Source organism: Hemicordylus capensis, chromosome 13 (genome assembly GCF_027244095.1).
Source record: "Hemicordylus capensis ecotype Gifberg chromosome 13, rHemCap1.1.pri, whole genome shotgun sequence".
Classification (NCBI taxonomy): domain Eukaryota; kingdom Metazoa; phylum Chordata; class Lepidosauria; order Squamata; family Cordylidae; genus Hemicordylus; species Hemicordylus capensis.
This window is the reverse complement of record NC_069669.1, coordinates 14342112-14368275: the sequence shown is the minus strand read 5'-3', so window position 1 is coordinate 14368275 and position 26164 is coordinate 14342112. Positions and strand designations below refer to the sequence as shown.

The following is a 26164-nucleotide window of genomic DNA, read 5'->3' as shown; positions in this document are numbered from 1 at the left end:
GAATTATGAATATCTGACTTACAAACCAACTTTTTGGAACAGAACCTGCTAAGTACACTGGGGGCATCCTGTACCTGTCTATTTCTCCAAGCCGCTTTTCTTGAATATCCAGACACAGAAAGAGCCCCAAGGCATTCAAAAGCGTACTCTTTGCATTTTAAGCGCTAGCTGGTTCAGATGAACATAACCTCTCACTTGCTCTTCCTTTGGTGTTCCTTTTGAACATGGCGTAAGCCATGGTTTCATGCATCTTGTGGTTTCAAGCATCTCTGAGCCAAGGGTAGCAGCAGCAGTTCCTAATGCCCTGCACAGGAGGATAACCTAGTGGCTTATTTAAGGTTTTTGTGATGTGCAGGGCAGTGCTGCCACCTTGTGGAAAGCAGACCTGAAACGGCTTCCCAGTGTTTTGTTCTCATTGCCAAGGGATGAGCCCCTCCTCACTCCACTGGTGTGTGTGTGTTATCCGGCTAGATGGACTTCTGGTCTGCCCTTCTATTCTCACGAAGATATAGGAACGCTGGCCTTACTGTGAATGTTCACTCACTTCCACAGATGGAAGTTATCCAGACTCAATCAAGGGTGGTCTTGCTGCTGTATTACAGGAACATAGGAAGCTGCTTTATACTGAGTCAGACCCTTGGTCCATCTAGCTCAGTATTGTCTACCCAGGCTGGCAGCGGCTTCTCCAAGGTTGCAGTCCAGACGCATTTGTTCACCTAGGCCCCGAATGTGCCGATTCCGTTACTTTTATTAGAGAGCCAAAGCAAAACTGGCGAGAGTCAGTGCGGTGTCGTGGTTAGAGAGTTGGACTAGGACCGGGGAGACCTGTGTTCAAATCCCCATTCAGCCACGAAACTCACTGGGTGACTCTGGGCCAGTCACGGATCTCTCGGCTTGACCTCCCTCCCAGGGTTGTTGTGAGGATAAACATTACCAAGTACACGGCTCTGGGCTCCTTGGAGGAAGCGCGGGATACAAATGTAAAAATTTTTAAAAAGACAAAACAAACACCCCTTTGACTACACTGAGGATAAGGGGCAGGCTGGGAATCCTCCTGTTGGGGGGCTGCCCTATGGCGCCTACCTGGCTGGCATTCCGAGCCTGCAGCACAGCTTCCGTCCGCCTCATCTTCTCCAATTCAATTTCTCTAGCGATGAGTTGCTTGGCCTGGTAAGTCAGCGGTTTCCGAACTGGGAGGTCTGGGAACCTACAAACTTCTTCCACATTTCTAGAGTTTGCAATAGAAGAGATCAGGGCAAGGAACTTAAAAAAAAAAAAAGCACACACAAAAATTCATACTGGAAATGAATCAAATTCTCCCTCTCCATGAAAAATATCCCAATTTGATGGAGCCGGTGGGGTTGCTGCAGAGCTGGCTATTCCGTCTGCAAAGCCAGCAACGTCACTCTGTTTTGGGGGGCTCCAAGTGAAAACCCTGATGGTCTGCCTTGGTGGAAAGCACAGCAAGTTTGGAAAAGCTGTATTTGGTGATAGGGACAATAATTCACTATTTATAAACAATTTAAAAACAAAACAAATAAACTAGCAAACTAGTCAAAACTTTGCAGGTTTCATTTTATATATATACACACACACACACACACACACACACACACACACACGAGACCTGCAAAGTTTTGACTAGTTTGCTCCAATGAAACGTGACATTCAATCCATAACTTCTTCTCCAACCTCTTATGGGTCTCAGTGCTCCCTTTCCCTGGTTTTCCAGCTTCCCACATTTCCTTGCTGGCCCACTCGCTTCTTGCCAATGCCACCCCAAACTCTGGGCTCTGTCTGAGAGATATTCTGGGGCCAACTCCTGTTCCTCCCCTCACAGGACCGCCCTTGCTGGTCAATGTCCTCCTCGCCATCCAGTTGGAATATCTGTGACATTTCATGACTTTATACCACAGAGACAGAAGGCTGGCTATATGTACACAAAATGGTAGCAGGGAGACGCCAAACACATGCACAAGAATTGCTTCAAAATTTCCAAGAACCCTTAGAAAAAGATCTTGCATGTTTGAGAAACCATTGCCTATTACAGAATGATTCATTGGAATGAGACCCCACCACCACCGTGAGTTTTAGATCAGGCTGCACAACTCTGGCCTTCCAGCTGTTGTTGGAGTCGGACTACAACTCCCAGCATCCCCAGCCACTGTGTCCGATAGTCAGGGATGATGGGAGTTGTAGATCAACAACAGCTGGAAGGCCACAGTTATGCAGCTCTGTTTTAGATGAAACATCAGATTTGAAAGGGCAAACAGATGCGAAGAAATGCAGAAGTGGACGAAATAAACAGAGAAAGACACCAACAAATCACCTCGACTGAACACTGCAGGTTTATTGGACTTCAAGAATTAACAGATATTCAAAAGAAGGCTATTTTTAATACAGGAAGCGGTGGGGGGGAGAAAGGAAGCCAAATAAACTGCCTTAACACGCTGGGGCAGCCCATCTACTGATTATGCCAAGCAGAGCTGAAAGATAACCCTGCAGACAATCAGTTTAATCATTAACTTCGCAAAACACAAATGGAGAAAGTAGAATTTCCAGGTGTGGAACTGTAACCTCAAAATTAGATCAGAAATGGTCCTCCATGACATGTTCCATTTGCGAATTCAAATGCCCAGCATTCTTGGGACAATCTTTGGATGTGTGGAGTACTCTGAAAAAAATTACTATTCAGCATTTGCATTAGATGTCTAAAGAGTCCACTGTCAGTCCTGAGTAGTCCCTCTCAGCTGGTATAGAACAGCAGTCCGTTTTTCATGGGGTGAGACTTAACAGCAACCAGTATTTTCATATTTTCACACTGAACAAATGTCAGCATCCGACAGTATCCAGGAGTCGGCTTGCAGAAGCATTTAATTAATTTCATTCATCCAGCCAGCCAGTCAAAACAGAAAGATTTCTAATGCTGACCCTGAAAGTTGAGTGTTCACTTTCAAAATCTGAATTTGGAAAGCAGAGAAAAAGGCAAAAGGACTCTTTAACTCTGAGGTTCTCACACTCAGGTCCCCAGAATGATGGGAGCTGTCCAACTTCTGGGGACTCAAGTCTGAGAATCCTTCCTTTAACTCTTTCTCCTCTGGTATGAAAAGCAAAGAGGAATTGGCGGTGCCCTTTGCCCCGTTATGTGTCTGCACCGGAAACGTTGCACAGGTTTTTGGAATTGTGAAATTTTGTTTGCAGTGTACCTGAAATTCAAATGCTTTTTGCCTAATTGGATTCTCTATCGTTTTAAGTTGCATAGGTACTAAATAAGAACACGCCAAAGCTGCTAACTGTTAAGCACCCTGATACGTCTTCTATGTCAAAGTAATACTGTCTCATATTAGGTTTTTTTTCAAATAGTGAGAAATAGATTATCCAGTCTTAATTATCCAGTATTGACACTACAGGTCACTGAATGTGAAATACTGATCTCAAATATTAGGCGATTCATCTCTTATATTTGTTTGCCAGTTTTCCTCTTAAAAACTGTTATTCTCAGCCCTGTGAGCCATTTGTGACTTAACAAGGTCTCTTCTGCAGACATATTCCCCCCCAGATATATCTTCCCACCATGAAAGCTGGAAAGGGGGATGCTTTAACATTTAAAAAAAGCAATGCATACAGGAAGCAAAGCAGCACAAAAAAGAGCAAAGTATCAGATAAAATAGACCCGCGGGGGTGGGGTGGGGTGCGCGATCAGGGAAACACAAAGTTAGACCTTGAACTTGTGGCAGCAAGCATGAATTGTCCCCTTTGCTAAGAAGGCTCCGCCCTGGTTTGCATTTGAATGGGAGACTTTATGTGTGAGCACTGTAAGGTATTCCCCTCAGGGGATGGGGCTGCTCTGGGAAGAGCAGAAGGTTGCAAGTTCCCTCCCTGGCAGCATCTCCAAGACAGGGCTGAGAGAGAGAGACTCCTGCCTGCAACCTTGGAGAAGCCGCTGCCAGTCTGGGTAGACAATATGGAGCTAGATGGACCAAGGACCTGACTCAGTAGAAGGCAGCTTCCTAGGTTTCTAACCAGAATATGCTCCTGGAAAAGAAGTGTGTGAATTGCCAAGAAGGAGGAGGAGGAGCCCAAAGGAAGTTATAAGTGTTGGGATGCTACAGCATGGTGCATTGCACAATCCACCCGGAAGGGACCAATCTCTCTCCATCTGCCTTAGCAGAAATCTGTCCTCTTCAGTATAAAAGCAGATGGGTCGCAGAAAGGGAAGTTTCAGCCAAGGTCATCTGGGATCCAAAGACTGCAGGCTTTGGTGCCACGTCAGCAGCTGGCCACAGGCACAGTGTTCTACTGCGATGCTGACAAATTCAGACGCCCCAGAAATCCTCCTCCTCAATCCAGAGCCTCCGAGTCAAAGGGATCTCTAAAAATTAGGAATATTCATATACTGCTTTTCAGCCACGACGTTTGACCTGTCATCCTGCCATGTGAACCCACAAGGAAGGCACCAGCAGAGCCCTTTGCCCTTACAATGGAAGTGAGCAACCAAGGCGCTCAGAAAGCTCGGCCAAATCTTCTCTTGCTGTTCATCCTGGGGAGATGGGGGGTGGTGGGGGTGCCAAAGGAGGCACAGCAGCCTCTGCTTCCTGGCAGCAGATCACTTTGCTCCTCTCTCTCCTGCCCGAGGGTCACACTGCCCTGCAGGCTGGCCATTCACCTGGTAGAGCTGCGTGGTTAAGCTGAAGGCAACTGTGCTATCTGCAGGAGGTTGGATGCACTGAACTGGTCACTGCTTGGGACTAAGGCAGGGCTTCTCAGACATGGGTCCCTGGAGCTTGCTGGACTTCAACTCCCATAATCCCCAGCCCCAAGGGCCAAAGGGCATCATGGGGGTTGGAGTCCAACAGCGTCTGAGATGTTTTAACTGTTAAATTATTGGTTTGTTTTATGCTGTAGACTGCCTAGAGACTATGGTAGTGGGCAGCACACAAATCAAATAAATAAATCTGGGGACCCAGATTTAAGTCTGAGAACCCCTGGGCTAAGGGACATCTAGCATTTCTCTAGAAAGGGTAGGCAAGCCATCCGTGACTCACAAGATAATCTGAAAAGCTGAACAGATGTGTCTGTGATTTTTGTTTGGTGCTTAAATCAAACTGGGATTCTTTCATCCTGACCTGACCTCACACCGAAGAGCAGAAATCGGCGACATTGGCAGAAGTTGGGTATGCCAGCTATTAACCAACCCTAAAAGTTATCTCTTTGGGCTCAATTGACTAGATCCACCTCTATACATTCCCCCCCCCAATTGCACAGCTGGTTGTGAGCAGGCAAAGACGGTAGCTTCCTCTGGCTGTGCACTAAAGAGAGATGGTGGGGAAACTCTATCAGCCAACCCCATAGGGAAGCCGGCTGGGAGAAAAAGATCTAACACTTTAATCCAGAAACCCCCACAGTCTGTGCCATGCCACACAAGGGTGCCACTAGAAACAAGTGGATTAACATACTGAATTGGCACCAGTGAGCCCAAGTACCCCTCTGCTGAGGAGGCTGCCCGGAGTCTCTCTGAAGGAGTCGCTGCTCTGACTTGGAACCCTTCTAAACAATCCCTACTGGAGGTGGGCAGTTCTGCAGCATGTGCAACTGGATCGTTCAGCCACTTCTGATGGAGTGGGATCACCTGCCCTCAGCCGAGCCTGCCTGTTACACCTCTGCTTGAGTCACTGCTCTGGGACCTGCTTCCTTCCTGTCAGGGAGCCCACCCAGATCTGCGGCTCGTGCAGAAAGACAACGGGAGGCTTCTCGGAGGGAAGGCTATTCGTATCATCTGGCCTCCAGCTTCAGCTCAGGGGAAAAGGTAAGGGTAGCTCAGCTAGCAGAAATTTTGGAAAGATTACCATCCTTGCATCGCTCTTGGTAGACGTGAGCATATATAAAAGAATAAGCCGACATGCATCTTTAATAATAGGGCTGCATTAAATCAGACAAAACCGCACCCAGCACCAGGCAGAACATGCAATGCTACCACCTGCATTGGCCATTTCGGTTAGAAAGCATTTGCAAGGAGAGGAGAGCTGGTCTTGTGGTAGCAAGCATGACTTGTCCCCATAGCTAAGCAGGGTCCACCCTGCTTGCATATGAATGGGAGACTTGATGTGTGAGCACTGAAAGTTGTTCCCCTCAGGGGATGGAGCCGCTCTGGGAAGAGCAGAAGGTTTCAAGTCCCCTCCCTGGCAGCATCTCCAAGAGAGGGCTGAGAGAGATTCCTGCCTGCAACCTTGGAGAAGCCGCTGCCAGTCTGTGAAGACAATACTGAGCTTGATAGACCAATGGTCTGACTCAGACTATGGCAGCTTCCTATGTTCCTATGCAAGGGGGAACTGGAGAGAGAGGAGCCTTCCCCCTCCCAGAGCACAAAACACCCCCTTCCCGTGCCAAACCTTCCCCACGTCTCTCGAACGCAGCCCTGCGGCTCATGGAGTTGAAGAATTGCCCTTCCCACAGGCAGGTCTTCGGACAATGGCTGCTCCCCTGGGGAAAAACCAGCCCCTCCACTGGAGGTGTGTGTCCCAAAGACACACAGGGCTCACAAGTTCCCGCGAAGAGCGGAGCGCCCAGGTCTTCCCGGCACGCTGCACCTCCTCCTCTCTGCCGGCAAGACTAGCTTAGCTTTCCGTGTGTCAAAGTCCTGCCAACTCAGAGACGCTGGAGCAATTGCAGAGTCTTGCCTGGAGTTGACCCACAGGAAGAGGCAGCCACTGGTTTCCTGGGCTGCAGCACCACAATGTGTTCCTTCCAAGCAAGCTGTGCTCCAAGAGCTCCCTTGGATCCTTCTTTCTCTCCCATCTGATCTGCTCGGCGCAAAGTTTTGCTTCCTGCTCCATTCTTACCGGCGGCTGCTGTTCTTCAGCCCTGACGAACGGGCTGTGCTGGGTGGAGGGCTGGCTTCCGGCACGCTCGGGACACCGCCCCGAAGACCCTCACTGCTTGACAAAGCCCAGCCCATCGTAGCCGGACTTCTCGGTGAGGTTCTTCACCACTTCACCCGCCGAGGACTGCTGCAGGCTGGCCGGCAGGTAGATAAAGAGGTAGATCAGTCCGAGGAGGAGCAGGGCGATCACCAGCGGCACCCCCCAATCGGTGACGAACAGAGTCTCTTGGCAGCGGGCTTGAAACATAGGCGCGGCGGGGCAAGCTGCATCCTAGTGGCCGGCCAGCCGGGGGAGAAGCAGCCCCATCTTCAGCCACTTTGCCCCTCCGCCAGAAGGCAGCTGTTTTCTCGCCTCTGATCCGATTAAAGCTGCAAACTTGCTCTGACACTGGACCGGCGAGACACTGGAGCCCTGCGGAGACGCTGAGCAGATGGCGGGAGGAGGGCGGCGGAGTCAGGCGCCCCTCCTGCGGCTCCCTTCAGGAGGAGAGGAGGTCGGGAGGGGATTTCGGACATTTTAATATATTCCTGGAAAGAGGCCGCTCAGTGGGGTCAAACGAGGGTGGGGAAAGGGGAACCAAACTAAGACTGAGAATTGATATATGGGGGGGGGGCGGAGGGGAGTTCACACGCAGAGCACTAAGCTCTTTGGATGAATGTCAGGGATTTGGAGTGAAAAGGATGTTTCCCAGCAGCATTAACCTTCGGACGGACGGCCACGTTGCCCGCTTAAAAAAAGAAACCGCAACACGGGAGAGGACGGCCATTGAAGACCCCAGTTGCACAAGTTCAAGGGGCTTTCAGGAGCAAGAAGGAGAGGACACAACCTTCAGTAGCGCCGGGTGGTCCGAAGAGCCGATAAACACACCAACACAATCCAGCTCGCTACGAAGCGGGTCCAAGTTGGACAAGACAGCAAATGCTCGTAAAGATACTCGTGGTTCGCCTACAGCGCATTCAGGATTCCCTGTAGGAGACCAGGCTTTGGGATACAAGAAGGCTGTTCTCCCCGCTCCCCTGTTTTAGTCGAAGTGTGTACGTGGGCAAATAGGCCAACACAGACATTTGTGGGCTGGGAGTTTAATTGCTAGGCTAAACGAGCACAAACACAAGGGTTAGGGTCTGCCTCCCGTTTAATACTACAATCCAAGTTTTGCTTCCTGGGTCACCATCAGGGGAGCAACTCCCAACTTCACCATCCCGGCCCCTGCCCCCTTAGTTACAGGACTTTTTCTGCACACACACACCCCGTTCTGTCCTAAGTTGCATACGGACATCAGCAGAACTGGCCTCCGCACTGTGGTTCCAGGAATTCCGCTCTGTCGGGCTGTGGCCGACATCACTTACAGTGGGAATGTCAAACTATCCACCAGCCTGTGAGATCGGAACAAACTACCTATGGGATGATCTACACTTCACTAACTTACCGTTAGATACGCTTTGGAAACAAGCCTACAAAGTTACTAGTCCACAAGCATGGCTACTAACTTGCCCTCCCTCACATAACTATGTTAGCCATTTAAGGATAAAGACAGACCCAATGGCTTCTCTAAAGCTTTGCTTCCTAGCCACCGAAAGGAGGTTTTTACTCGGCATGGGAGGCCAAAACGCAGGCTACCCTGGGGGTACTCAATCTTGAGTCCCCAGGCATTGTTGGACTACAAATCCCATCACCACCAGCCACAATGCTCCCAGGAAAAGTGGGTGATAGGAACATAGGCAGCTGCCATATACTGAGTCAGACTGTTGGTCCATCTAGCTCAGTATTGTCCACACAGACTGGCAGTGGCTTCTCCAAGGCTGCAGGCGGGAGTCTCTCTCAGCCCTGTCTTGGAGATGCTGCCAGGGAAGGAACCTGGGACCTTATCATGCAAGTATGCGGATGCTCTTCCACTGAGCTACAGCCCTATCTCCTAAGGGGAATATCTAGGAGCACTCACATGTGTCTCCCATCCAAACGCCAACAAGGCAGAACCTGCTTAGCAAAGACAACAATTCATGCTTGCTACCACAAGACCAGCGATCCTCCCAAGTCCCCCAAATTATGCTTTTGCTATAAGAAGCTGGATGGAAGGGAATGGGTAATATGATGGTGAGGCCCTTAAAAAGCCCAGAACCTATGAGCTGTGTGAAAAGAATTAAGACATGCATTTGCCTGAATGCAGAAAGACAGACAACAGATTGGGAAAAGTCAAAGAGGATCATGCCCGATTAAGCCAGCGGCAAGGAAGGACCAGGTCCCAGATCACAGGGGGGGTGGAGGGAGCGCGGTGTTTAAAGTTGACATTTCCCCGAAATTGACAAGGAGATTTGGCACCATCTGCTCAGGGAAGGGCAAAACGCATTTTGGCCAAGAGATACGAGAGCTTAGCTGAAGCCTCGAGTTGTTCTGTTCCGGTTCTCTAACGTCGCAAGGGAGGGAACGGCTGACTCCACCTCTTGCTGGTACAATTTTGGTCTTTTCCCTGAAAAGACCACCTGATAAAGAAACTTTAAAAGGAATCCGACGTGTGGGGAAAAGGGGAGGAAAAGCAATGCATCCAGGAACCCTGGGGAGGGTGGGTGTTTCCGTGCTCATTTCAGAGGCGCCCAAGGTCAGAAAAGCAGAAGGCGATTAAACGTTTGCATCCCAGCAAATTTATGCAAACCCCACTAATCTCTCAGAATCTGTAGAGCCTCTCAAGCCCAAACCGACAGAACAGGCCGCGGCAAACAGGGCTGTGGAGAGGCCAGGATTCCGCAGGAGCACAGAAAAGGCACAGAACGTGGGTTCCGAGCGGAGAATTCAGCCTCCTGGAACTTGAGCTTTCAAGTTTCTAGTCCCGATGGATGATCGCAATGAAAGCATCCGGAGCACGGCGGATGGACTGTACCACTTCCGACGGCAGGCATGAGGGGTGCAGCTCTACTTCGGAAGGCCCCTCCACATGAACTCCCCCTCAGTAAGAAAACTAGCAAAAGGAGGTGTGTGTGTGTGTGTGTTTGTATAATGTTTCCCAGTGTAGTCTTTTGCTGTTGTGCCAGTTTTATTATTTCCAGGGAGTTTAACACAGGGAAGCATTTGAAAAGATGACTCCCTTCTCTCCCAGTTATTTATTTACCTTCCACACTGGAAGACCAGGTCCCAGTAGCCACACGATCCAGCGGTGACCTGCATGCGCGAAACGTAACCAACGCTGCCGAGCGACCTTCCCTGCCTGCTTCAAGGGAGCAGGGTTCATCAAGGGAGGTGGATTCACACAACCAACTGTCAGCCAGACCCCAGGCCATGTGAAACCGGCTCAAAGGCCTGTAAAGGGAGCCAGTGTGGGCCTAGTGCTTAGAATGCTGGACTGGGACCAAGGAGCCCCGAGTTCAAATCCCCCAATCCGCCATGACACTCGCTGGGTGACTCTGGGCCGGTCACTTATCCGGTGAGAGATAAGGGAGAGAGAGAGAGAGTGTGAGCGCCAGTGCATGTGTGAAGAAGTGGTACTCACGGGTCAAGCTTGTAGACATACTGCCCGTCGGGGGTCCTCTCCTGGAGGTAGGTGAGGTTATACGCCAGCATGGTGCTGATCAGCTCCGCCAGCTGCTGCTTCTCCTTCTGGCTGTAGAGCTGGGTGTTGACCTGAAAAGCAGGAAAAGGATGGAGAAGAACCGCTCTGGATCCCTCGCTCAGGCTGCCAGAACCAGTGTCATTCCTTTCGCCTCTGACTGGCTTGCTAAGTGTGAATAAAACGGCCCTTGCACCAGTAGCAGCTGCTCCTCACGAGCCCGGGGGGGCACCCAAGGAGGCACAGCTGCCTCTGCTTCCTGGCAAGCAGCTCGGGGGTCTCCTCTCTTTCCCGCCCTGCCTGAGAGCCAGGCCGGCCACTGGGTTAACCGTGCAGCTCTACCTGATGAACGGCCAGCCTGAAGGCAGCACAGCGGGAAGAGAGAGGAGGCCCCCCAGCGGCTGCTGGGAAGCAGAGATGGCTGTGCCTCCTTGGGCGCCCTCCCTCCCACCGGCTCGTGAGGAGCAGCCACAGCGACTGAACTTCCCTGGCCCTTTCCCACATGCTCAATGCTTAAATACGCTTTTCTAGGCGCACATCTTAGAATGTGGCCCCTTTCCTGACTCTTTTGCACAATTCACCCCCATCTCTGACAATTTTTAAAAAGTCTTTAAAGGCACACCTGTTCACCCAGGCTTTTAACCGATATTGTTTTGATTGTTTTAATGTTGTTTTTAGAATATTGTTTTTTTAAAATTATTTTTTAAAAAAACTGTTGGGTTTTCAATTCCCGTTTTTGTTTTTAACTAATGTTTCACCTTTGTTTTGATCTTGTTGTAAACCGCCCAGAGACGATACGTTTTGGGCGGTATACAAATATGTTAAAACAAATAAGCAAATAAATAAATAAATTTGCACGGAAGCATCTGTAAGTTTGTCTTGCCATGCGCCACGCTGCAGAGACAGGCGGCTCTTCACATTCCCACAAAAGCCACAATCCAGGCTGAGTTGGGGGAAAGAAGGCCCTTTGTGACCCCCCCCAAATGATGGCGTGGGGCCATGGGAGAGGGCAGAGTCTTCCTGTCCACCACCTCTTGAAGGGCGTTTTGATTCCAACATCAAAAACCGCCTGGGACAAAAAGGGGGAAGCGAGGGGAGGACGAAAAAGGAAGCCGGCTGACGGAGCCGGCAGAGATCTCACATAGCGCAATTTTCTTTTGCTCCAGGCCTCGTGGGTGATTGACTTCCCTCGCGACAGCTTACATAACCATCCCCGCAGGTTTTGCAATGCAGGAAGTCACCCGAGGTGAAGTTCGGGCTGGGCCAGGAGCAGCGAGCCACCGCTCCAAAGACGGCACCCGTCACTTGCCACACACGCAGCAGTGACAGCCACACCACCGCCGCGAGGCAAACGGCAGCGACGGACAAGAGCCAGGCGCCTTCAAGGGCAATACCCACAGCAGCGGGAATCCTGCCTTTCGGCAAAGCACATGAGGCAGGCTAACCTAGCATGCATGGGAAGCGACTTACTGAGCCAGACCCTTGGTCCATCCAGCTCAGCACTGTCTGCTCTGACCGGCAGCAGCCCTCCAAAGTTTTAGGCAGGAGTCTTTACCGGCTCTGCCCCTGACGGGGCTCAGACATGAAGCCTCCCATCCAAATGCAAACCCGGGTGGACCCTGCTTAGCAAAGGGGACCGCCCACGCTTGCTGCCCGAAGACCAGCTCTTCTCCCTTTTTTGCAACTCCCCAAAAAGAAGAGGCAAAGAACTCAACAAGCGCCCCAGGGAGAGACTCTCTTACCGGCCTCAGCTTTGGCGAGATGATATCCAACAGGAGGCAAAGGGCCTCGAGGACAAAGGACCGGGGCCCCGCCCGGCTGCGGGAGCAAGCTGCAATCCCGGAGGTCATGGAAGCGACGAGGTTCTGCATGCGGGTCAGCTTTGAAAGGGCCTGGAGAGAAACAAAGCAGGTGGCCCCCCCCGCGTCAAGTCTTCGGGAGGGCGTTTCACCAAGCACAGGGCCGCAAAGCGGGGACGCTGACCCGGGAAGGGAGGCGGGGGGTGGGGGGTGGACGGGGACCAGCCCTCTTCCCCCCCCACACTACGGACAGTCAGCTAACTCCCCATACTCGCCTCCTGCTGGCTGTTGGGGTAGGTCAGCCTGGGGACGCTGGACGCCGCGAAGAGCAGGTGGAAGGCGACCGGCAGGAAGGGCAAGTAGCGCGTGAGCGGGAAGTTCTGGCCCTGCAGCACGGCCCGGCCCAGCAGGTCCGAGAAGCCCAGCCACTCCAGGGCCTGGCACAGCGAGCCGAAGCGGGCGTCCTTCACCTTCATGTGCAGGAAGTTGTCGTACAGGCCCTGGGAGGGGAGCAGAACCGAGCTGCAACCGGTGGGGGGGGGGCGCACCAGCCCCATCTATTTATTCAACACATTTGTATCCCACCCACAACCCAAGTCTCTAGGCCAGGCATCCCCAAACTGCGGCCCTCCAGATGTTGCTGGACTGCAATTCCCATCACCCCCAGCTACAATGTATTGTGGCTGGGATAATGGGAATTGTAGTTCAGCAACATCTGGAGGGCCGCAGTTTGGGGATGCCTGCTCTAGGCAGTTTCAGGGGCGTAGCAAGGTTGGAGGGGGCCCAGAGACAAGATTTAAGATGGGCCCCTCGCTGACACACACACACACACAAACACACTTCACAATAGATCGTGCACTCACACTCACATCCCCATTATGAATACGGTGAATATCTAGTTCACGTTGAATCTAGTCTTTTTACTCTCTGCTCCTGCCGGATCGCCAAGAGACTCAAAATAATCCATAGGGGTTGCAACATGGGCGGGTGGGGAGTCATGTGATGTGCCTCGGGGGGGGGGGGGCCTTGAGGCAGTGGGGCCCCAAGATGACTGCCTCCCCTTGCCTAATGGTAGTTACGCCCCTGGGCGGTTTGCAGCACAAAACCAACCCAGAACCCAAACCAACGAAGAATCCAACCGTTAACGCAGATAAGAGCCAGATGAGACACATCCAAGAAACACACCAACTAACTCAAAAGCCGGGCCGTCGTCTCCTAAAAGCCAAAATGGGGACGGAGCAGCTCTGAGCTCAGCCGGAAGGGCATTCCACAGAGAGGCTGCTTGCCTCTGAGTGGCCAGCTAGCCCAGGAACCCCTTGGGGAAAAGTGAGGGGGACAGCTGCCGAGACCGACAGGGGATGCCCCCTTGAAGAGACCACTCACAGGGACCTCGAGCCTTCTGCTGAGTCAGAGCCTTAGCTCAGGATCATCCACCCAGACCCGCAGCGGCTCCTCCCAGGTGGCAGGCAGGAGTCTTTCCCGCCTCCACTGGGAATGCCGGCCAGGGAGTGGACCTGGGAGTGTCAACCTGCAAGTCCTACGATGGACTAGTGCGCTGCTCTTCATTGTGCGGCCCGCGGGCCACTGACGGCCCGCAGACCCGAGTAGCGGCCCTGGGCTTGCCTTCCCGCCTCCTCTTGCCTCTCGTCCCCTCGGCATCATGCACTCTATTGCTCCCTTCCCCCTCCTGCCCCACATGCGTTTGCTTTCTCTTCCCCCACTGCTGCCATGATCAGCCAACTCTTCCCCTCTTGTTCCCCCCCTCCATATGGTCTCCCCCTCTCTCTCTAGCTGCCCGTGCGGCCACAGCCACCACAACACCCGGGTGCACTCTCTCTCTTGCTCCCCCGCCCCTTCCTCCTGCCCCCCAAGTGCTGCAGCCAGGGCCGCTGCCCCCTTTCCACCCCACTCCACCCCAGATTAGCTTGTGCAGCTGCAGCCCCTGCTAGGAACACATTGAAGATCACCGCCAGAAAGGCCCAGGCGGCAGAGAAGGCCGATGCCCAGCAAAGATGGGAGCCCACCAGCCCAGCCTGGCTGCCGTTCAAAGCACCTGGGTGAGCTTTTCATGTTCTCCAGACGACACGCTGAGATGCAGGATGTGATGGAAGCGCTGGGTGGAGGCGTTCAGAGACCCTCGGCCCGGGGCCTGGCTGAAGAGGCCGTCGCTGCCGCCGGCAAAGATGTGGGTCGGAACCAAGGGGTCCATGCCAATCCTCTGCCTTGGGGCAGGGAAAGGAAGTGCAACAGCGAGGGTGCCCAAAAGGAAAAAGAAATTAAAAACGATTGCGATGTGAAAAAGGGCTTCCTGGGCCCCTTGGTTAAACCTCAGTCTGGCTGGGAAAGGATTTTCTCAAGTTCCCAGCCCACCTCACCTCTGTATCTTGGGGAGCTGGAAGATCTCCTGCCAGATGGAGAAGAGGCCTCTGTTCTGGTCTTTCAAGCCAACCTTGGCCGTCTGCACGGTCCTCACGTTCAACTCCTTTTTGCCACGACTATGCAGGAACTTGGGACAAGCACGGAGGGGGGTTTGAACACACACGATGGATTAAAGGGGGTAAGAGACTGAAGGAGGTGCCATCCTGTCAGTTGCCAGCACCCTCTGCCCAGGCCGGGCCCCCCCCCCCAAGACCTTGGGATGCGGAAAGCTCCTCTGAGTCCTGGCTCTCTGCTTTGACAGCGATGGGTGGGCGGAGGAGGGCTGGGGGAAAGGACAAGGACCCCCCCTCCCCATGCTCTGACTCACCTGCAAAGTGTTGATACAAGAGCGTATGTCATTCTCCGTCTTCTCGCACAAGGCAGCAAGCGCCCCCATGTCTGCCTTCATGCCTTGCCGGACAGCAATCTGAAAAGGCAGAAGTCCGTATGTTAACAGCGCCTGCATCAACACCCCGCAAAAGCTACTCACTGGCTTGAAAACCTAAAAGCCCACTAGCCCGTCTCAGTATTCTACTTGGTTCTGAAAACATGTCTACCTTTCTGTGCCCCCTTCCCCGAGGCAGGGAATGACCAGCCGTTAATACAAGGGAAGCAGACGCCAGTGAGATAATTCGCAATGGCAGGATAGCAGCACTGCAGCTTGCAAAAGCCGACACAGAAGGGAAAGGAAGTATCTTCATGGTGGCAGTCACCAAAAGCAAGCCAGACCGGCACTGCTTTCACGGGGCATCTGGACACCAGCAGGGAGGGGGCTACGTGAACGAATAGGATGATGCAAATTTATATACCGCTTTTCAACAACAGTTCCCAAAGCGGTCTGCATAGATAGACACCTCCTGGGATAAAAGAGTTGTGCAGCTTAAAAACGCACTGCTGTATCCACACCACACCTCAGAGGGAGGAGGAACAGCTGTTCTTGTGTTGCAAGCATGAAGGGTCCCCTTTGCTAAGCAGGGTCCACCCTGGTTTGCATTTGGATGGGAGACTACATGTGTGAGCACTGTACGATATTCCCCCTGAGGGGATGAGGCTGCTCTGGGAAGAGCACCTGCATGCTTCCTTGCAGAAGGTTCCAAGTTCCCTCCCTGGCAGCATCTCCAAGATAGGGCTGGGAGAGACTCCTGCCTGCAACCTTGAAGATGTCACTGCCAGTCTGTGTAGACAATACTGAGATAGATGGACCAAGGGTATGTGACTCGGTAGACGGCAGCTTCCTATGTTGCAGATGCCAGTTAGACACAGAGCATGTCCACCATCGAAGAGCAAAGTGAACATGTGGGATCAGAATGGAGAAGACGGTCCCTTTGGTAAAAATATTTTATTTGAAATGTTTCTATTCTGAAAAATTTTAAGGATAATCTTAATCACAAACACAGGTCGGGTTCAGACATCACACAAAACCATGATTTAATCTACAGGCGCATGTACTCCTTCCACACATGTGGGGAGGAAATGTTTTTTAAAATTCTGATCCTGACTTAGAACAAACTAAGATTTGCGGTGACAACCAAACCCAGCAAATCCCAGCTTGTTCTAACAGACTTTGCAAACAAGGCAGGATCTAAAGCTGCTTAAGGACAAAATCCAGGCCCTGCGTGGATGCGTCTCATTTGGGGATGTCACAGTAAAGTCACAGCTTGTTCAATGCCAAGATTGGAAGTGGAGTCTTTGCTTCCCTTCCTTGAGTGTGTGGGAGGGGAGCACGTTCAGCGGAGGCAAGAGGGTTTTGCGCTGACCCATGGACGAATCCCCATCCTAAGTGCCGTCTGTGGGGCTACCAAGTCCCTTTTGAAGACAGACATGCTAAATGGAACTAGAAAAGATAATTCAAAACAAAGGCAAAGAAATAAAGCCGGGAATGAGAGGAAAGGAGCTGGTTGCAGAATTTAGACCCCAGACTGCCAAAATCCACAAACCTAAGGAGTAGCAAGGGAGATCAGCAAGAGCACAGAACAGAATTCGATGAGGACCAAGTGAGTTCTTGCATTTCTGTTCTACAAAGCAGACTTTCCACTCAGTGGTTTGTCGAAACGAGAAGCAGCCAACTGGCTGATCTCAGGCCTCACTGCACTGGCCACCTACAGGAAACGTTACTCACTTCCAAGAACTGAAATGCCGGCAGGTGTCCAAAGTTGGGACTGCAGAAAAAAAAATGAGCAGAAGGGAGCAGAAAGAGGATTTGGGGTTCACGCTAACCTCGTGCAATCTCTGGACCAGTCTGGTTGGGGACGTTGAGGGGAAGTGGAGAAGGAAGGCCTGCTGTCTCAGCTGCCTCAGGGAAGGAACGTACCTAGAAAACAGGGGGAGAGGAAAGCATCTTGAAGGACACGGCTGAGTGAAGGAGGTGGGGGAGACAGGCAGTTTGGAGGCCAACTGGAAAATCAGCCACACACCCGTCTTGCTGGGCAGCACTGCCATGATTGGCCATTTAGAGAGTGCTCCACAGCACAAAGCATGCTGGGGATCCAGAATGGGGCTTCCAGAGTGCAATTTGTTAATCCTCAGCTCTTTTTTGTAAGCAATGCAAGCTTCTAGTCCTCAGTGAGGTAGATCAATGCTCATAAGTGCAATTGCAGGATCAGAGACCAGAGGTGGTCTGGATTGGGGAGAGAGGAGAGGGAGGCTTCTAGGCAGAGACAAACTAACAAAAACAAAGGGAGTGAAGCAAAAAAAAAATTCAAAACATGCAAATTTGAAAATGTTCAGCATTTGAAATTTCATAGTAGATTTTAAAAAAAAGTTTCATAATTTGACATCAGGAGGCTTGTATCCTCAAGACCCATTACCCTTAATGTAGAAGCAAAAAAGCCCATCAGCCCATTTTTTCATTACACAGTAAGCAGCCAAGGGTTCAATGTATTTCCCACAATGCTTTGCTTTCATCTCTCAGCAGGCTGCCCCTCCCACACTCAAGAGTTTTCTGCTCCGGCTGGAACCTCTTACTGGTCATTGCAAATGCAGATGATTGGTCGTAAAAGGAAGCCGCCCTCCTTCCTCTTCTTCTTCCCACTTGCCCCTCCAGCACTGCCTTCCGATTCCGCTTCAGTTGCCTTAAAGTTGATAATGCTTAACAGCACATTGACAGATGCCTAAAGAGCAGAAGAGAGAGAGAGAGAGAGAGAGAGAGAGAGAGAGAGAGAGAGCGCAGAAGTTAATAACATGTACGACATAAAAGCCACAGGACCATACAGAGAACCCTGCCTCTCTCAGACTTCACATTCCTTTTTAAGAGCAAGTTTCTAGTCCATGTGACTACTGAAATCATGCAGGGACAGTCTGCAAAAATCAGCAGTGTTCTAGAATCCCAAGGGCTACCACGTCACCTTCTCTGTTTATTCCTTTGGCTTTGGCATCCATTTGGCTTTGGAATCAAGGTAGCCATGGCACAGCATGGCAAAGACGGCGTGAGCCATACCCCCAAACCATGAGGTAGGACAGGCCTAGGAAGAGTTCCTCCCACTGCCCCCAAACTGAAGAGAGATTCTCTTACCGTCGGGGCACCATCGATCTCATCAATGATGAGGCAATTGGGCTTCTCAGTGGCTCCCAGCACAGACTTCATTTGGGTGGCAGCTTCAATGCGTGTTTTGAAGATATCTGGGCTACGGTCATCACTGGGGTGGGGGTGGGGGAGAAATATTATTTATTTAAAATATTTCTATCCCGCCCCGCCAGTACAATACTGCTTGGAGCTGCTCAGAACAATAAAAGTAATATATAATTTGACACAACAAAACAAACAGAACAATTAACAACAAACCCAGTTAATATTAAAAGCCCAGCAGGCTGTACTAACATACATTGAAAAGCCTCTCTAAACAAGTAAATTTGAGAATCTTTTTTTTAAAAAAACAACCCAAAGGTAGGTTTTTTTGTTTTAAAACAACTTTCTGGAGCTGAGGGGCCACAACCGAAAAGGCCTTGTTTCTTGACCCCCTGGATAAACCTTGGATTCAGAAAGGTGGAAGGGGTGGTGGTGGTGGAGAAAGAGAAGACTTTTCCCCTCGGCCATTCCCATCTCCTGCGGCAGCAAATTCCACACATTCAGTCATGCATCATGATCCGACTTCCAAACATCTTGCCAGAATTGAAGGATGGGGAGGGAATCGAGAGGAATGCAAGAGCTCCTTCCACCGGCTCACCTGGCGTTCATCTCGACAACATTATACCCAGCATGCTTCACAATGACATGAGCCAATGTGGTCTTCCCCAAGCCAGGAGGGCCACAAAGTAAGGCAACCTGAAGGCGAACAAAGAGAAAAAGAGGGTGAAATCATGCCAGTGCACCTTAGGGCAGCCTTCCAGATCAACAGGCTGCATGCAAGACTGGGAACAGGAAAACAGAACCTATCTGGCCACAGCTAAACAAAAGTGTCCCCACTCACGTCCCTCAGAAATGTGTCCAGATGCATAGAATCAGAATGTACATTCTTTAAAGTTACAACGTTAACCACCCAAGCCTGCATTTTGCACAACTTTTTCATCCTGGTGTATCTGCATTCTCTCTTTATCCATGTGCCATTTTTCTCTGAGCAATACCCCTGCTAACTGGGCAAAGAGGCACCTTTTAATGTGGTGATTCTCTTTATTGAGCAGGGGGAGAGTAACTGGCCCTCTCCACCCCCAGCACAGGACCTCCAGTGACTGTTGCTGGTGTCTACCTTATGCTTCTTTCTAGATTGTGAGCCCTTTGGGGACACGGAGCCAGCTTATTTATTTATTTATTCATTTATTTATTATTTCTCTGTGTTTTATTATTTCTCTTTTTGGAAGGGCGGTATAAAAATTGAATGAATGAACGAATGAATGAATAAACAAATAAAACAAGACACCACAGATAAACCGCCTAGACAATTAAAACCACCTCAACACGTTATACTCCACTCCATCCCATCACGAGTTACAAATTAAAAACTTTCCTGGAACAAAAAGTGGCACGTCTCACACTTACTTAAGCGGCACATATTTTTAAATATTTTTTGTGTGGCAGAAATTTAGAAAAAAGAAGAAGAAAATGACAACAGACAGAACTCCGCTCAGAAGCAAACCATTCAACAGAACACTCTACTCTGCTTTATGCTCTGTGTTTCCTTCGTATTTAGAATATGTACAACTATAAAAGAAAAGTCATTTGCAACCCGCCAGGGCTTGCATGCAACCTCGCCTCCCTCACCTTGTATTTTGGCCGGTTCTGGGGGTCCAGCTCAGCTTCCAGGGCTTCCTCTGTCATTTCGGCCTTGCTCTTCCATTTCTTCTGCTGCTCTTTGGGGTTCCTGAAGGGCCGATGGGCCTCGGGGGCACCTGGCTTGGCCTTCCTGGCGGGCTTTTCCTTCCCAAACACAACCGTGTCCCACAGTTTCAGCCACTTCAGCAGGCAGCGGTTTGTGTACTGAGGACCAACGAGGGAGACAGACGCAGGAGACTTGAGTTGGCTGCAGTGCCTCTCATCTTCACCACTTTTTTGGCACACTTCACCTTCCCATCTGCACACTTCACACAGAAGCTTTCTTGCAGTTAACCGCGCAGTTCTCCCCGATGAATGAATGGTGTTGCCAGCAGGCAGTGTAGGAGAGGGAGGAGCCACTCAAGCTTCACCCCACGTAGGGTTGCCATATTCTGGCTCTCCAAATCCGGGTGCCTCATTTGTACGTTATGTAAACTGGCTTGAAAATAATTTCCGAGCCAAAGAGTGACTGCACGTTTTGCTCCGCAACGCCGCTTCTACAAGGGCTGGAGCTTAGCTCTTGAAATCTGGGCAGGTTAATCTGGGTGAGATGCTTAAAATCTGGGTGAAACCCAGAATTCCAGGGGGCAGGGCTACTCTAAACCCCCCCCCCACCTTCCGGCTCGTGAGGAGGAGCCCTTTAAATGCTCATGTTTCGGCAAAGCAACTACAGTACAAACACACACACACACACACACACACACACACACACACACACACACACGGCATCATCTTGCACCACCCGTTCACAAGAGACTCTTACGTCGTCACTGAGCAGTTCCATGTAGTGTCTGGGAGCAAACCGATCCACCCAGAGGGAATGGAGAGATGACCCGTCCTTTTCGGCTTCCCCAGGGCACGACTCTTCCTCGCTGGGCTCTGGGGCTTCAGGCTGGGCCTCTTCCTCCTCTCTAAGGCAGCTGCAAGAAGGAAGGCCGAAGAGTTAAGCAAAAGAGGTAACGGAACAAAAGAGGCACCTTTCCTAAGTGGCGATTCTCTTACATTCAGCAGGGGGAGAGCAACTGGCCCTCTCCATCCCCAGCACAGCATCCCTCCAGTGGCTGCTGCTCGTATCTGTCTTGTGTTTCTTTTTTACCTTGTGAGCCCTTTAGGGACAGGGAGACATTTTATTTATATCTATGTAACCCACTTTGGGAACTTTTTGTTGAAAAGCAGCATATAAATATTCATCGTATTCGTAATTATCACAGAGGCCAGCATCTCTTGCCTGGCATGTGACCTGTCCTGGGAGAAACAGCAGGAAACACGGGCATCCAGTAGCCCACTTTCTTTCTTGGAGCCAACAGGATGCATGGCCTAGGAAATGGGTTCTCCACCTCGGAGGCCCCCCAGGAGTGGCTGAACTACAACTCCCATCATCCCCAGCCACAACGGCCCAAGGGAGCTGTGGTGCAACATCATTTGGGGACCCAAGTTCGAGAACCTCTGTCCTAGAAGAGCATTCAAAAGAGCCGCAGGACGCAACAACTCACCTGTTCAGAATCTCCGTCAGCTGCTGTGAAGATTCAAGAATCTGCCTTCGGCGCTGAAAGGCAGAGAGGATGAAGCTTAAAGCAACAAGCTTCCAAAATGTAGTGAGGAGAAGCGTGTGCATATATATTGCAAGGCAGGAGACAGTGGGAGCCCTCTCCTATGGGAGGAGAGCAGGTCTCATGGCAGCAAGCACGAACTGCCCCCTTTGCTAAGCAGGGACCACCCTGGTTTACAGCTGAATAGGAGACTATATGTGTGAGCACTGTAAGATCCCTTAAGGCATGGGGCCACTGTGGGAAGAACAGCTGCCTGCTTGCATGCAGAAGGCTCCAAGTTCCCTCCCTGGCAGCATCTCCAAGAGAGGGCTGGGAGAGACTCCTGCCTGCAACCTCGGAGAAGCCGCTGCCAGTCTGGGTAGACAATCCTGAGCCAGATGGACCAAGGGTCTGACTCAGTTTATGGCAGCTTCCTATGTTCCTCTCCTCTTGCTCAGAAAGGATTCCTGCTGTTTTTTACCTTCTCAAAAAGGGCAGTGGAAATGAGACTTCGGGGGGCGAGGAGATCTGGGTGGTGCCACTCGCCACGGGTGAGCTGACAAGTGGATTTGTAGGAGCCTGATTTAGGAGTGGCAAGAGGACAGATGGATTAGGGGCGGGGAGAAGAGAGGTATATGGGGCCGTGGGCCCAAGATTTAAGAGAGAGATGGGGGGAACCAATACCTCTTCAGCCACTTGCTCTTTTAGGTAGGAGAATGGTACTCCCAGCAGATGAAGCGGTCTCTGCCCCTTCCAGCTGACGGAGTTGGTGGCCTACAGAAACCAGACAAAAACACACTTTTGAGACAGTCGGGCCAAATACTAGGCCTACGTGCCAGCCTCAGCAGAAGGACAGACTATCACCCTCCTTCCTGGGTGCACGACATGACCGTAGCACACTTCCAAAAGCCCAGCCCCCCAGCCCAACGGTACCTCCGCCCCCAGTCTGGAACCATCTTCCTTCACAACCATGAAGACGCGGGTGCCGATGCTAGACGTCACGTTGATGTAGTCCTCCAGGACGGGTGGGCGCTTGAGAACCTTCTTTGGGACCTTCTCCCCTGGCGGGGTAACACGCAGCGGGAGAACGTCGTTCATCTCGACACTATCGGGGATGGCCAACTTGGGAGTCCTTCAAGAGAAAGTCCAAGAATACCCATCACCAGACCCTCGAAAAAGGAGGCTTTGAGTCAGGGTTCCCTCCAAGAGGGATTCCCAGATGTTGATGACTACAATTCCCATAAACCCCAAGCAAAAGCCATTGCAGTTGGGGATTCTGGGAGTTGTAGTCAAAAACATCTGGGAATCTCTCTCAGAGGGAACACTGCTTTGAGTTCTTAACGGATGTTTGCAAACCAAAAAAAACACACCCAGACTGTGTGTCCAGCCACTACCTTGCCTGAATATGTTACATGTAGGCACTCTTTGCTCCTTGGCAAACGGGATCAAATGCCCTTGCCTCCTTAGAGGAAGTGAGGGGTTGGGGAAAAAATAATGTAAGAAATCAAGGGTTCCGAAATTGTGGTACTCCAGATGGTGCTCCCATCATCTCCAGTGACAATAAATCATACCTGGGAACTCCTGCAATATATGAGAAACTTCCAGGTGACAAAGCAGGGAAGATATAAATGATCATGTGGATTAGTCACTTACATGGACTTTTTTGCAAGAACACTCTATTCTGTTCCTACTATTAAGTATCAATACTATTCAGGCAACCAATTAATAGACCTATTTTATGGGTAAGGAATACGAAGCTAAAAAACAACAACCAGCACAAGGCAGATAAACAGTGTCTAGCTAAATAAAATAGCTGTTGTCTGCAAGGACAATCTCCTTGTCCAGAGGAGAGCTGGTCTTGTGGTAGCATGCATGACTTGTCCCTATAGCTAAGCAGGGTCCACCCTGGTTGCATATGAATGGGAGACTAGAAGCGTGTGAGCACTGGAAGAGATTCCCCTCAGGGGATGGAGCCGCTCTGGAAAGAGCAGAAGGTTGCAAGTTCCCTCCCTGGCTTCTCCAAGACAGGGCTGAGAGAGATTCCTGCCTGCAACCTTGGAGAAGCCACTGCCCGTCTGTGAAGACAATACTGAGCTAGATAGACTAATGGTCTGACTCAGTAGATGGCAGTTTCCTATGTTCCTAATTCCCATCTGCCTTCTGCTCAGCTGCTGTGGAGGCCCAAAGTCCAGGGGCAAGAGCACCTCTGACTGTGCCACCAAGACCATGTATGGAGGTACCCAACACCTCTTTGCACTCCGACAACTGACCTCGCCTCCTGCAATGGGGAAGAGGCTTCCTGCAGAAAAGGAGGGGCCATTCCACCCTGCGGCAGGTCTTCAGGGACTGCTCGGCCCTCCATTCCAAAGTCCAGCTTCTTCACAGCTTCAAGCCGCCGCCGCTTTGGCTTCGGGGCTGTGAGGCCCAAGAGGAAAGTGAGCAAGGAACAGTGCTGGCAAACGCTGCTATTTGTCGGCAGTCAATGGGACGAGACGGGACAGGGATCTGCAGAAGCCTTCGCCGACATCACAACTGCATCTGTGATGATCGGGGCTTCCGTAAATGGGAGACGGTGTTCGTCTGAAGAGGCGGACGCCACATTTATGATGGATGGCGGGTGCTTCCATGCTCTGGGTGTCAGCCCAGACGAAGTAAGGAAGTGTGGGCATCCCGGGTTATGGAAGTACCTACCATCCCGGATGCAGAGTTTGCTTCTTCAGACGACGGCAATGAATATTTATATACTGCTTTTCACCAAAGTTCCCAAAACGGTTTGCATAGAGAAATAGAAATAAAGAGGGCTCCCTGTCCCCAAAGGGCTCAGAAATGAAAAAGAAACACAAGATTGACTCCAGAAACAGCCACTGGAGGGCAGCTGTGCTGGGGATGGATAGGGCCAGTTGCTCTCCCCCTGCTAAATATAAGAGAATCACCACTTTTAAAAGGTGCCTCTTTGCTCAGTTAGCAGGGGAAAACAGGTCAGATTTCACAAGGTTTCTTGTACTTCTTTTCACATCACCCCTCACCCTTATGTAATGGATGATTTAAGGGTGAAGTACAAGAAACCTTGTGAAATCTGGTATTCAGCATAACAAGCAAGACAGAAGCCACTGATGATTTTTCATACCCAGGAGCCTGACATTAGCTCTAAGCAAGATGGGAAGAGCTAAAACTAACAATTACCAAGCACAATTATGTACCAAAATCGGGCACATCTCTGATGGGGCCAGGGTGGAACTTCTGACCCCATTTTAGACACTCTACTCACGTGGGGCGCCTTTTGTATAATGTCTGAAGAGGGCTAGTGATCTGTCAACTCAAAAAAAGGCTAGCTACACCATCTGCCCAGGGCCCACAGGTTGGAGCAAGTTCACAATGCCCTGGATATAGCAGGGTAACCGTGTAAACTGGATCCAAGTTCACGCAAGTCACCCCCGCTGGTATTAAACCCCATGAACACACACATGCACACATGGATTGCAGAACTTACTGTTAGCAACATCAGCCTCCCAGAGGAGCAGACTTTGGGAGCTTCCTGCAGCCTCCATGGGTGTCGGGAGACGTTCCTGTTCCTGCCTCTTCCGACCAGAACTGGCCGTCCTCTCCTCTGGAAGGGACGGGCTTCCAGAACCCTCTTCCAGGCATGGCTGGTGACCCACAGCAGCAGAGCTCTTAACTAGATCCCCGGCTGAGAGAGCCTCTTCAAAGGTCCGCTTTCTGCTCCGGAACTCGGAGACTTTATGGGCTGGCACCTGTGGGGCGTCTTCCCCTGCAAGAAATGGGGGGGGGGATAGAATCACTGGATCTTGGACATCGGCGAGCTGAAAATCAAATACCTTCGGCCATCATAAACACCAGCCATCCTGTGTGCATAGGACAAAGCCTCCCATTGATATGACTCAGATATCTAGCACGGGCAACTTCAAATGTCCAGATCAGGCCCATAAAGCAATTTCATCAGGTCCCATGGGTTCTGTCAAACTGGCAACAATGTGTGATAAAGGTTTGCTTGCAGTTTCACTCAGGGGGAAGAGGAAACGGTTTTCAAGAGTGTTTCCAAGGGTGTGGGTGAGGAACTCTACAGTGTAACACAGTACCTCTGAGTTCGTAAGTAAATATTAGGCCCGTTCACACATTATGTGCAACTCTCGTACAAGTGCACAGTGTGCACAGGTACAGTGATTCACATGTTATGCTGATCCCGGCATGCTCTCTCTCTCTCTCTATACACACACATCAGGCTGATTGCAGGTACAGAAGTATGCTTCCTCTCTGTACCAAGCATTTGAAGGGCCTGGATCCAGGTGCACTTTTTAAAAGCACACAGGTACTGTTCACACAGACATGTGCACGGGTGTACAGACCGCTTCACACTCGTACAGCATAATGTCTGAATTAGGCTACTGTCTCAAGTTTATTAAGAAGCCAGCCACCGGTACGGGGGTGTGTGTGTCAAGTTGTGTGGCCAAATTACCAGCCCCAGTCCACAGTTCTGAGACCAGAGTAATCCCAGGAGTCTCCGGTCTCCAGAAGTGGCTGGACTTTGGCCATTGTGGATGACGGGCGATTTGAGATTCATCACCAGCCAACTGTCCCAAACGCCACTCTGTGGGCGCTGCTAAGAGGCCCCTGTTTCTCTCCCAAGGACAACGTTCTGCTACCGTTCTGCTCCCAGCTTGTATCCAAAGAATGCTCCATACACGGCAGGGAGGAATCTTTTTTGGCAGCAAGGTGGGCTCCATCAAGTGCTGCTGCTT

The 26164-nt window shown here is 51.0% G+C and overlaps 1 protein-coding gene across 2 annotated transcripts in view; it reads right to left on the bottom strand.

The window, feature by feature from the left end:
- Nucleotides 1–26164, bottom strand: part of CHTF18 (chromosome transmission fidelity factor 18) — a 29972-nt gene that overhangs the window by 3367 nt on the left and 441 nt on the right. Inside the window, exons 2-19 of one of the 2 annotated variants that reach the window (XM_053276176.1) lie at nucleotides 24898–25176; nucleotides 23678–23822; nucleotides 22341–22539; nucleotides 22092–22181; nucleotides 21372–21424; nucleotides 20642–20798; nucleotides 19828–20043; nucleotides 18797–18894; nucleotides 18145–18268; nucleotides 17598–17743; nucleotides 16851–16944; nucleotides 14962–15060; nucleotides 14591–14721; nucleotides 14269–14437; nucleotides 12491–12715; nucleotides 12159–12308; nucleotides 10360–10490; nucleotides 1084–1228 (exon numbers count right to left, since the gene is read on the bottom strand). In XM_053276176.1, the coding sequence (XP_053132151.1) occupies nucleotides 1084–1228; nucleotides 10360–10490; nucleotides 12159–12308; nucleotides 12491–12715; nucleotides 14269–14437; nucleotides 14591–14721; nucleotides 14962–15060; nucleotides 16851–16944; nucleotides 17598–17743; nucleotides 18145–18268; nucleotides 18797–18894; nucleotides 19828–20043; nucleotides 20642–20798; nucleotides 21372–21424; nucleotides 22092–22181; nucleotides 22341–22539; nucleotides 23678–23822; nucleotides 24898–25176 (2651 nt within the window). Of the gene's footprint in view, nucleotides 1–1083; nucleotides 1229–2325; nucleotides 2961–10359; nucleotides 10491–12158; nucleotides 12309–12490; nucleotides 12716–14268; nucleotides 14438–14590; nucleotides 14722–14961; nucleotides 15061–16850; nucleotides 16945–17597; nucleotides 17744–18144; nucleotides 18269–18796; nucleotides 18895–19827; nucleotides 20044–20641; nucleotides 20799–21371; nucleotides 21425–22091; nucleotides 22182–22340; nucleotides 22540–23677; nucleotides 23823–24897; nucleotides 25177–26164 lie in introns of those variants that run through there. The other variant, XM_053276177.1, reaches the window with a different exon arrangement.